Source organism: Vipera ursinii (assembly GCF_947247035.1).
Source record: "Vipera ursinii genome assembly, chromosome: 3".
NCBI classification, from domain to species: Eukaryota; Metazoa; Chordata; class Lepidosauria; order Squamata; family Viperidae; genus Vipera; species Vipera ursinii.
In genome coordinates this window covers 72,690,520-72,702,943 of record NC_139516.1, presented here as the reverse complement: position 1 = coordinate 72,702,943, position 12,424 = coordinate 72,690,520, and the positions used below count along the sequence as shown (strand labels likewise).

General features: G+C 39.3%; 1 protein-coding gene across 1 annotated transcript in view; it reads right to left on the bottom strand.

The window, feature by feature from the left end:
• Positions 1-11,317, bottom strand: part of LOC310639069 (serine/threonine-protein kinase TNNI3K) — a gene marked incomplete at both ends in the record, with an annotated part of 213,262 nt that extends 201,945 nt beyond the window's left edge. Inside the window, 2 exons of the mRNA XM_083360468.1 lie at positions 10,689-10,797; positions 11,278-11,317. Coding sequence (XP_083216594.1) covers positions 10,689-10,797; positions 11,278-11,317 — 149 coding nt within the window. The remainder of the gene's footprint in view (positions 1-10,688; positions 10,798-11,277) is intronic.
• Between the last annotated feature and the right edge of the window lie 1,107 nt (positions 11,318-12,424).

The following is a 12,424-nucleotide window of genomic DNA, read 5'->3' as shown; positions in this document are numbered from 1 at the left end:
GCAGAATTATTAGGCAAATGAGTATTTTGACCACATCATCCTCTTTATGCATGTTGTCTTACTCCAAGCTGTATAGGCTCGAAAGCCTACTACCAATTAAGCATATTAGGTGATGTGCATCTCTGTAATGAGAAGGGGTGTGGTCTAATGACATCAACACCCTGTATCAGGTGTGCATAATTATTAGGCAACTTCCTTTCCTTTGGCAAAATGGGTCAAAAGAAGGACTTGACAGGCTCAGAAAAGTCAAAAATAGTGAGATATCTTGCAGAGGGATGCAGCACTCTTAAAATTGCAAAGCTTCTGAAGCGTGATCATCGAACAATCAAGCGTTTCATTCAAAATAGTCAACAGGGTCGCAAGAAGCATGTGGAGAAACCAAGGCGCAAAATAACTGCCCATGAACTGAGAAAAGTCAAGCGTGCAGCTGCCAAGATGCCACTTGCCACCAGTTTGGCCATATTTCAGAGCTGCAACATCACTGGAGTGCCCAAAAGCACAAGGTGTGCAATACTCAGAGACATGGCTAAGGTAAGAAAGGCTGAAAGACGACCACCACTGAACAAGACACACAAGCTGAAATGTCAAGACTGGGCCAAGAAATATCTCAAGACTGATTTTTCTAAGGTTTTATGGACTGATGAAATGAGAGTGAGTCTTGATGGGCCAGATGGATGGGCCCGTGGCTGGATTGGTAAAGGGCAGAGAGCTCCAGTCCGACTGAGACGCCAGCAAGGTGGAGGTGGAGTACTGGTTTGGGCTGGTATCATCAAAGATGAGCTTGTGGGGCCTTTTCGGGTTGAGGATGGAGTCAAGCTCAACTCCCAGTCCTACTGCCAGTTTCTGGAAGACACCTTCTTCAAGCAGTGGTACAGGAAGAAGTCTGCATCCTTCAAGAAAAACATGATTTTCATGCAGGACAATGCTCCATCACACACGTCCAAGTACTCCACAGCGTGGCTGGCAAGAAAGGGTATAAAAGAAGAAAAGCTAATGACATGGCCTCCTTGTTCACCTGATCTGAACCCCATTGAGAACCTGTGGTCCATCATCAAATGTGAGATTTACAAGGAGGGAAAACAGTACACCTCTCTGAACAGTGTCTGGGAGGCTGTGGTTGCTGCTGCACGCAATGTTGATGGTGAACAGATCAAAACACTGACAGAATCCATGGATGGCAGGCTTTTGAGTGTCCTTGCAAAGAAAGGTGGCTATATTGGTCACTGATTTGTTTTTGTTATGTTTTTGAATGTCAGAAATGTATATTTGTGAATGTTGAGATGTTATATTGGTTTCACTGGTAAAAATAAATAATTGAAATGGGTATATATTTGTTTTTTGTTAAGTTGCCTAATAATTATGCACAGTAATAGTCACCTGCACACACAGATATCCCCCTAAAATAGCTATAACTAAAAACAAACTAAAAACTACTTCCAAAAATATTCAGCTTTGATATTAATGAGTTTTTTGGGTTCATTGAGAACATGGTTGTTGTTCAATACTAAAATTAATCCTCAAAAATACAACTTGCCTAATAATTCTGCACTCCCTGTAATATCAGGTAAGGGAGAAAAAGAAAAAAAATCAAAGAAAAAGGAAAAGGTGTAACAAGCTGAAGAAAAAAGTTGAAAAAAAAGAAATGAAAGAAAAAGGATATAAAGGAATGGCTTCTAATATTCTTCACAGCAGTTAAAAGTACAAATATATTTAACCTCTCTCTACAAAGCTACCTCATATTACTCTTCTTTCTATAATCTATCCCAGAGTTTCTCATCCTCAGCAAATTTAAGCTGTGTGAACTTGAACTCCCAGAATTGGAATGGAGTTGAAATCCACAAACTTAAACCTGCTGAGGTTGAGAAACACTGATCTACAGTATACTGTCTAATCATCAAAACTATAAATTAAAGTTCTTTTTTATTTTTACGCAAGAGGCTAAAACATAGATAGTTTTTTTTCTGTCTGCTCCTAGTTTAAAGTGAGTTCTATACACTTTCCCTGGCCAGTTTTCCTTCCGTACTTTGGGAGGAGAAATTACCAAGCATTGCTTTTCACTGTCACATAACTGTTTGCCATGTCATTTCAATAAACAAACTGATTAAGATCATGCTTCATGAAAAGTTTTTGTGCTTTCTGGAGCTGGGTTCCTAGAAACCATAGTTGCTATTGACTACCTTTGCTTGGCAGACAGTATGCCTAAAGTTAGAAAAGTAGAAGATGGCCATGGCCACACAAGTTTAGCATGACCTCTAACCAGAGTTTAACAAGTAAAATGACAGCAAGAGTTTTCACATTCCTCTTAGAGAAGGCTAGAGGACAGATGGGAAGATGTGATCCAAGGTTTATTCATGTGGATCTTCTTTTTGCTAACTATTGTTTAAAATCATAGAAGCAGAGAATACTACTACAGGCCACTAGGTCCTACCCCTTGCTCATCACAAGGATTTGATTTAAAGTAGACTTACCCTTTATCTGAAAAACATTGAACGTGGGGGAATCCATCACCTCTCTCAATAATTGGTTTCACTGTCAATGGCTGTTATTGTTACGAAGCCTTTTTCTTTTAACATTTAATACACCACTCCCTTCTTGTAAAATCATTATTCTTTGTCCTAGGCTCTGGAAATAGAGGGACCAGGTCTTGACCAACATCCTTTCAGGTATTTGAAGACTCCTATCATAGCCTGTTCTCCCTGCATCATTTTTTTGAAAGTTAAAACATATTTACCTCCTTCACTCTCTCTTCATAGGACCTATTTCCTAGTTACCCAATTATCCTGGTTGGCCTTCTCTGAGCTTATCCCAGTTTCTCTGAATCCTTCTTAAAATCTTGTGCCCAGAACACGACATAGGACTTGAGGGGGGGACAGTCCAAAACAGGATAAATAGCAAGTTTCTTCCACTGATTTGTAAAATATGCTTCTTCGTCATAAAACTCCATTCTTTTGTTGTGGGGTTTGCCTTCAATTCCTGGTGCCAGGAACCCTGACCCCCATGTTTCCGAGGGAAGAAAAGCAATGATCCGATGAAATCCTGAGACACACCTTTGCCCAATCTGCAATTTTTCCCATAGATGGGCTTCCTTCCTTTTTACATTGTGAAGTGCTTCTTTTTTTCCTTCTGGGAGGCTAACCCATTTTACTGCTTGACTGCCTTAAAACTGCCTGCAATTAGTGCAGGTTCGCATCCCACCAGGCTCAAGGTTGACTCAGCCTTCCATCCTTCCGAGGTAGGTAAAATGAGGACCCAGATTGTTGGGGGCAATAAGCTGACTTTGTAATAATGCCGCTGTGGTGTGTGTGAAAGCCCTAATAAGCAGGCATATACATAGAATGAAGGCTACTGCTAAGCTTGTAAGCCGCCCTGAGTCTTTGGAGAAGGGCGGGATATAAATGTAATAAAAAAAATACCCCAAAACCTTGTTTGCCCCACCTTCAGGCCGCTCTGAACAGTGGCAATCTGTGAAGCACCTAGGATGAGACTGAATAGCAATAGCAACAGCACTTATACTTATACACCATATAGGGAACGGTTGCTGGAATTGGGTATGTGTAGTTTAACAAAGAGAAGGGTGAGGGGTGACATGATAGCAGTGTTCCAATATCTCAGGGGCTGCCACAAAGAAGAGGGAGTCAAGCTATTCTCCAAAGCACCTGAAGGCAGAACAAGAAGCAACGGCTGGAAACTAGTCAAGGAGAGAAGCAACCTAGAACTAAGGAGAAACTTCCTGACAGTTAGAACAATTAACCAGTGGAACAACCTGCCTCCAGAAGTGGTGAATGCTCCAACACTGGAAGTTTTTAAGAAGAGACTGGCCAGCCACTTGTCTGAAATGGTATAGAGTTTCCTGCCTGAGCAGGGGGTTTGACTAGATGACCTCCAAGGTCCCTTCCAATTATTATTATTATTATTATTATTATTATTATTATTATTATTATTATTATTATTATTATTATTATTATTATTATTACATTGTGCTTTACAGCCCTCTCTAAGGAGTTTACAGAGTCAGAATATTGACCCCAACAATCTGGGTCATCATTTTACCAACCTCAGAAGGAGGGAAGGAAGAGTCAACCTTGAGCTGGTCAGAATCTAACTGCTGGCAGTCGGCAGAATTAGGTTGCAATACTGCATTCTAACCACTGCGTCACCACTGAAAAAAAGAAGGCCTCGACTTCAGCCATAGCATCATTGCTATCATCAGAAAAGCTACCTTGTGCTGTTCCTCAAGGTAGGAAGCAGTACTGGCAGTTTATTATAGCAGGGGTCGGAAACTATGGCAACTTTACGATCTGTAGACTTCAATTCCCAGAATTCCTGAGCCAGCATGGAACCAGCACTCAGAACCCCTCTCTGAGGGAGATAGGCGGTTAAGAAGTGTGAAATATAAATTTTAAAAAAACATTACATAAGGGACATTGCTACTAACTAAAAAGGTAAAGGTTCCCCCGCACATGCGTGCTAGTCGTTTCCAACTCTAGGTGCCAGTGCTCATCTCTGTTTTAAAGCCGAAGAGCCAGCGCTTGTCCGAGGACGTCTCCGTGGTCATATGGCTGACATGACTAGACGCCAAAGGCGCACAGAATACTGTTACCTTCCCACTGTAGTGGTCCCTATTTTTCTACTTGCATTTTTACGTGCTTTCGAACTGCTAGGTTGGCAGAAGCTGGGATGAGTAACAGGCGCTCATTCTGTTACGCGGCACTCAGGATTCGACCCGCCAAACTGCCGACCTTGTGATCGACAAGCTCAGCATCCTAACCCACTGAGCCACTGTGTCCCTTTGCTACTAACTATAACAACCTAAAAAACAATCACAAGCAAAATATGCTGTGCTTCATACTAGGTGCAAGGTCCAATTCTAAGAACTGGCAGCCCTGTCAAACTATTCTGTGCTACTATACCAGGGGTAGGCAACCTTGGCTCTTTTATGACTTGTGGACTTCAACTCCCAGAATTCCTGAGTCAGGAATTGCCTACCCCTGTACTATACAGAGTGATTATCCAATTTTATAAGTTTTCCTACAACTTTAACTGAAAGGAGGAGAGTTTGAAAATTAACAAAGCATGAATCCCAGCTTTATACCACATTAATTTTAATAGCCCTTAGCTAAGCAAAACAAATCTGCAGCAGCCTCACTAGAAAGAGCACCTAGAAGTATCTATGTTCCTTCCTTCCTTCCTTCCTCAAATAATGAGGGATGGAGCCACATGATGGTATGGGATGACAATGGAATCCATGCGTTTACAGACAATTTAATAGAAAAGGAATAATGATAGAATTGCTCTGTGAAGGCTTTTTATTCTAAAAGGTGACTTAGAGTTCACTAATAAATAAAGTGAAATTCTGGATAATGTCCACCCAGCACTTCCTACTTGGCAAGAAAAGGTCTGTGCCCTTGCCCTTAGATGTCATCCTTTATTACTAAAGTTATAGCCTAGATTACTTTACTCATCCAGTTCTGTTGTGATGGCTACCTCATTTCTTCACCCTCACTCCCCCCCCCCCCTGTGCACAATAAACTTGTAGCAACCAGGAAAACACAATGAGAAACGATGAGGTTGTGAAACATTCAGATTTTTATTCAAACTAAAGACAAACATTTGCTTTTGCTTCTGTTGGACACTGTCCTTATATCTTAAGAAAAGCTTGGCATAGAAAAATGGGTTGGAAACAAATGAGATTGTTTAGTACGACAGTTCTGGAGCCAGTGTCACTATGACTAACATGCTAAAATGATTGTTTGGCTGCATTTGCTAAATGGAAACTTTTCTTGTACATTATTGTGCTATAAACCCATATATTATAGTGAGTTAAAAAAAACTTTACAGATTTTATTCTCCGCTGCCTTTTTTCTACAAAAATATTGTTCAACATGCATAGAAAATTTCATTTTTCATTCATGTATAGATTTAATTTTTTCAGGCTCATCTTGATTAATATTGATTAAATATTTACCCCCTCTAGCTATTACTTGAGTTTTCTTAAAATAAACAACAGCACTGAAGGTTGAAGGTGTATTTAAATGATTCCCACTTTACCAGTAAAGTCATTGGCAAATGGACTAGATGGAGTGAATTGATATTGTCAAAAGATAATTAATAGTTATGATTCTGTTTTCATCACCATCACCATCATTATCATCATATCGCATCTTTGCATCCTCAGATTCTCAAAATTAGAATTACTATTCAAATTCTCAGGGGTCTCAGTCTGAAGGGAGTAGCACAGAAATCTTAGTAATAAATAATAAATACAAATGAACGATACTCAGTTTGGCCCTGATTTCTCTTTGTAATGAAAGTGGCATGTTTTTCTTTTATTTTGTAACATATAAGTAAGCTAGTTATAGTAAAGTATCTTCAGTCAGCTTTCATTCTTTAAATATATTTCTCAATCTGGATTTAGGGAAAATTGCTTCGGAGATGTCAAACCTGGTTTCAGATTCAGTTACAAATGTTTTCTTTGATCGCTGAATTCTGTTCTTTTAGGATTCAGGGAAAAAAAATCAAGCTGTATGTTGGATGGAGGTATTTGCATACATTGTGCAAATTATATGGCTATCTGCAAGGGATAGTGGTGGAAAATGATCAAATATGCACAATGACATCATCATGCAATTTCTGTCTTGTGTCAGACATAGAATGGAAATACCTAAGCATAAAATCTACACAATATGGGACATGAGGCACATTTATCATTTTGGCCTCATTACAGTTGTTGCCATTTTGTACAGGGCCAATTTTTTTCTTTCATAAACACACATTTGCTCATTCAAGATTCTTTTTCCTTTCTGCTTTCAGGATTAAGATTAGTTACCTTACACATGTTCCCTCTCTACCCTTGAAACATGCATCTTTCAACGAAGTTAACGCCCTAATCTCTGGCCTTAATTGAACATATTTCAAATAATTGAGATCCTGCCACTGGCCACAATGAGATCACAGCATAAACTTAGCTATGTCGATACTAAGCCCCCTGAGTTCAACAAAACTTAATCCAAGTCAGTGCATATAAGTTCCACTTAGCACTATGTAGCTCCTTAAAAGAATAACAGAGTTGGAAGGGACTTTGGAGGTCTTCTACTCCAACCCCCTACTCAAGCAGGAAATCCTATACCAGGGGTAGGCAACCTTGGCTCTTTTATGACTCATGGACTTCAACTCCCAGAATTCCTGAGCCAGCATGGCTCAGCTTGGAAACCTCTCCCTTTCCCCTCAGCATGGCTGGCTCAGGAATTCTGGGAGTTGAAATCCACGAGTCATAAAAGAGCCAAGGTTGCCTACCCCTGCCCTATACCATTTCAGACAAATGATTGTCCAATCTCTTCTTAAAAACCTCCACTGTTGGAGCATCCACAACTTCTGGAAGCAAGTCGTTTCATGGATTAATTGTTCTAACTGTCAGGAAATTTCTCTTTAGTTCTAGATTGGTTCTTTCTTTGATTAGAGTCTATCTATTGCTTCTTGTTTTGTAATCAGGTACCTTGGAGAATGCATTGACCCCCTCTTCTTTGTGGCAACCCCTTAAATCAGGCATGTCAAACTCGCGACGTCATATGACGTCGCGCGACGTATTGGAACTTTTTCCCATTGCCGAAAATGGGATGGGCGCGGTTTCTCTGTGATGCTCCGGCCCGCGGGCTGGCAGTTTGACACCCCTGCCTTAGATATTGGAACACTGCTATCATGTCACTTATGATTATGTCACATCCAATATATAATATATGATATATAAAAGATGTCATACTTTCATTTAAATTCATTCCAATAATGTGCTTCCAAATACACAAACACATTGCAAAGATGGAAGATGCTACTCAGAGACTGATTGTAAACGGAGTCCAATATTTGTCTTCCTGAACTCAAACATTCCTTTCATGCACAGAAGAAGGCTAAACTATGCTCCATTCTGTCTTCTTTCCTGCACAACACTGTCATTTTATAGAAACATGTTGATCCTTTCTATAGAGCTACAAACAAGAATGTCCACATTTAGCAGCCAGTTTTCTGACATCCAAGTAGCATCTTTACTGTAAAGCAATGAAGACAATGTTTAAGACAAACATTCAGTCTTTTTAATGCCTTTTATTGTTTCAGTCGTTACCCTTATGCACATAATACAGGGAGTCCTCAACGTACAACAGTTTGTTTAGTAACAGTCCAAACTTATAATGACCCTGAAAAAGTGACTTATGACCATTTTTCACACCTATGACCGTTGCAGCACACCTAAGGTCACATGATTAAAAGTCAGATACCTGGCAACTGACTCATATTTATGACCGTTGCAGTGTCCTGAGGTCATGTGATCCCTTTTTGTGACTTTCTAGACTAGCAAAGTCAATGGAGAAGATAAATTCACTTAACAACCACGTTACTATTTTAAAAACCATTGTGATTCACTTAACAACTGGGGCAAGAAATGTCATAAAATGGGCCAAAATTCACTTAACAAGTGTCTCACTTAGTAGCAGAATTTTTGGGCTCAATTGTGATCATAAGTCAAGGACTACCTGTACAGTTTCAGGAACAGCAAAAGAAAATGAGGGGGGGGGCATGAGGCTCAACCGCGCAACGACTCTGCTCCCCAAAATATTGTGGGCCCAGGTTGAAAGGCACATGAACATATAAATTAAGCTTCACAATTATTAAACAATGTTTTGAAAGACTACACTGGAAGTTACTGCTACTACCCAGCACATCCAATAATTTCCTGCTGATGAGTTAGCATAGATTTCCTGCCAAAAATAATCCACAAATACACACAATGAAGACAGCTCAGGTCATAGCAAAAGTCAAACTAATTAATTTTCTCTCTGAGGTCCCTTCCTTTTCAATATGCAGCATTTAGCTATATAGCGAAGCCTCATGTTTTGTGGACTTGCATGTAAATACACTGCATTTTTTTTAAAAAAATGCTCAAATCCACAAATAAATCATCAACCAAAACTTGAATAAAACATAAATGGCAAACAATATGAAAAGCGGGTTTCCTATTTTGAGGAAAATGGAAAAGAGAAAACTCAAGATGCCTTGTAGTTATAACTGGAGGGAAACGTATATGATCTGAAGAGGAACCAGCTAAAATTATTATTCTGCGCAGAACTTTTAACCCCTTAACCTTAGATGAGCCATGTCCATCTAGGTCAGGGGTCTTCAAACTTGGTCCTTTATGACTTGTGGACTTCAACTTCCAGAATTCCTCAGCCAGCATGCCTGGCTGAGGAATTCTGGGAGTTGAAGTCCACAAATGATAAAGGTAAAAAGGTAAAGTTTGCCCCGCACATGCGTGCTAGTCGTTTCCGACTCTAGGGGCTGGTGCTCATCTCCGTTTCAAAGCCGAAGAGCCAGCACTTGTCCAAGGATGTCTCCGTGATTATGTGGCCGGCATGACTAGACACCAAAGGCACACGGAACGCTGTTACCTTCCCACCGTAGTGGTCCTTATTTTTCTACTTGCATTTTTACGTGCTTTCAAACTGCTAGGTTGGCAGAAGCTGGGACGAGTAACAGGCGCTCACTCTGCTACACAGCACTCGGGATTCGACCCACCAAACTGCCGACCATCTGGTCGACAAGCTCAGCGTCCTAACCCACTGAGCCACCGTGTCCCCAAATAATAAAAGGGCCAAGTTTGAAGACCCCTGATCTAGGTGGACAAGCTCTTTGGAAACAAAACTAACGGTATGGCTTCTCACCAGCTACTATGATGTCTATGAAATTTCTAAAAGCCAAAGAAATTACAGTAAATTGATTAATACAGTAATAAGCCTGTGCAGTCCCAGATCTCAAATCTGCATATACATCACCATGCAAGGACATTTAATAAACAAATGAAATAAAAACAAATGTTTGAGAGAGAAGTATCTGTGTGAAGGAGGAGGAGAGAAAGTCTATTTGGTGAGTACATATCAATTCTTGCTTATTACAGAATGTCCTCGACTTATGACCATTTAAATGACCATTTGAAATTACAACAAACTTGACTAGGGCTACTTACAACCCAGATTCAAAGTTCCAATGGCTGCTCCACCCAGAGGTCCCGTGATTACATTATGGGTGTTTGGCAACTGGCCCACATTTATGGCCTTTGCAGGGTCCCATGGTCACATGACCATGTTTTACATTTTTTTCTGGAAAGTGGCATTTACTTCCGGTTTCCAGCAAAAACATCCATTGTGGAAAATAAATTTGTTTAACAACTGTGGCATTTGCTTAATGCTCACAGTGATTCACTTACCAACCACTGCCAAAAGGAAGTCAAATTTGTTGAGGTTACGTAATAAATTGCTTAATGACCGGCACAATTTACAACCATAATTCTGGGCTCAATTACAGTGATTACCTGATGACAGTCGTGGGATTCAGCCAGTTCGCACCAGTTCGGCAGAACCGGTAGCTAATTTTTTGTTGCCCAGGCCCAGAACGGACTTCCCGAAGTGGCATCTACACAGAGAACCGGTTGTTCACATATTTGAATCTCACCACAGGTTGAGGACTGTGATATGGTATTATATAGTATGAGGTACAATTAAACAAAACAAGCATCAGATCCTAATTTCTTTATCTAGTTTAGCTTTCTAAGAGTAATTTAATACATGACTATGGAAGTTAAAAACAAATCTGATTCACTGTTGTTCTTATACAATTTAATAAGCAACTTTCAGAGAATTGTTTACCTGAAAACATGCCTTAGCTCTGTAAGCTCCTTTTCTTTGATTAACAGGTCATCTTCTAATCTTTCAATGATTATAGCATATGCTTCACTAATTTTTTTCTTCCACTCATCTATAGTTAAAAAGAGAAAGGCATACAAATCTTGACTGAAATACCTTCGGTTATCTGAAATCACAATTTTATGTCAAAAATCCCTGATTGATCTCCTTTAAACGTATCACAGTTTTCTCTACCAGGTCAAGAAATATGTATCCATATTTATTTACTCAAATAATTGCATTTGAGAAATAAATCATTTAATTATGTAATAACAGATCATTATAAGTTTATATAAATACCGAAAGCCCAAAGCATAGATTTTTTAAAAGTTGTACTGTTTTGTACTGCTTGACATTTATAAAATCTCAGCTAAACCAGTATCATCCTGACTCTGCTATCCTTTCAGCTGAAAGGAAAGTCTTATTTCTGAGTCATGCCATTCTTCACTTAGACTATCAACAATAAATACCTGGCATTTGAACCAAGGAGCAAATTAAACTGAATGATTGATAATACAATCTTTTTTTAAAAAAAAAAAGCAAAAGAAATTACCAGTACAAGTTTGCGTTGGTCTAGATTTATAATTTCCCATTTCTCCGATGTCTCTTCTTTGTTTCAAGAACGTTCTTGTGCTAAGTAATGTGACTCCTTTTCAAGATCACTGACAATCCCACTAAGGGTGGGGGTGGGGGGGAAAGAAAGCACTTTGATAGTCTTGTGCCTAAAAATAAACCCAGTGCCAAACACAATGTCCTGCTACAATGGGCCAGAGGAAAGGAGGGACTACGCTATCAAGTATCAAACAAAACAATAAAAAGGTATTTATGTGTGCTGATAAAATAAACTGCTCCGCTGAAATTACTATCTTTATGCCTCTATTAAATGCATACATCTGCCAATATGAATCAGCTTCTAATCAGAAATGGAAATGTATGGCTAAACAGCTTCCACAACCTCAGTACATAAGGTAAGCCAGGAGGAGATAAATTTCAGGCTTGATGATTCTAACTTTTTTTTTAATGAGTTTTCTAAAATTTAGCAAAGGAAGTCAAGTGCAAAGCAAAGGCTTCAGTGGAGAGAAACATACACTCATCTTTGAACAATAAAGTACTCGCTCAACAATAAAGTATTTGCTGATCTTATGAAATAATGTAATAACGGTTATAACTAATCCACGCATGGGTTTTCTCCTACCGTTGTTTTTCAACCACCTCATTTCAAGGACAAAGGTTTTAATTGTTTCTGTCCTCACGTGGTTTGGAGTCAGAAAACCTTATTCTACTGAGAATTTCCAAGAGATGTATCAGTACAGTAAAGCTAATTTCTTCTTAACCTGATGTAAACACTCTTGATGGTAACATTATGAATGTGGATAAGGGTGTTTGCAGGGAGTGTTTAAAAAAATGAAAATGACAGCCATAATAACGAGATCAAAGCTCCAACTTTTTTTTAGGAAAAAAAAATCTGTGTCGATCACACAGATTGTGTCCTGGGCACCAGCTTCACTTTTTTTTTAAACCACACCTGAATAAGGATGCTTTCATGAAATCATCAAATGTGAGCATATTCCTCCAGTCTTCTAAACATCACATTTCTAAGAGAAAATTAACCTTTCAACTTCCTCTGTCTGGTAAGAAGATTCAGCAAATCTTGATCAGACTTGATGCATCTTGTGAATATAAGACCTTGTAGGTTGCCT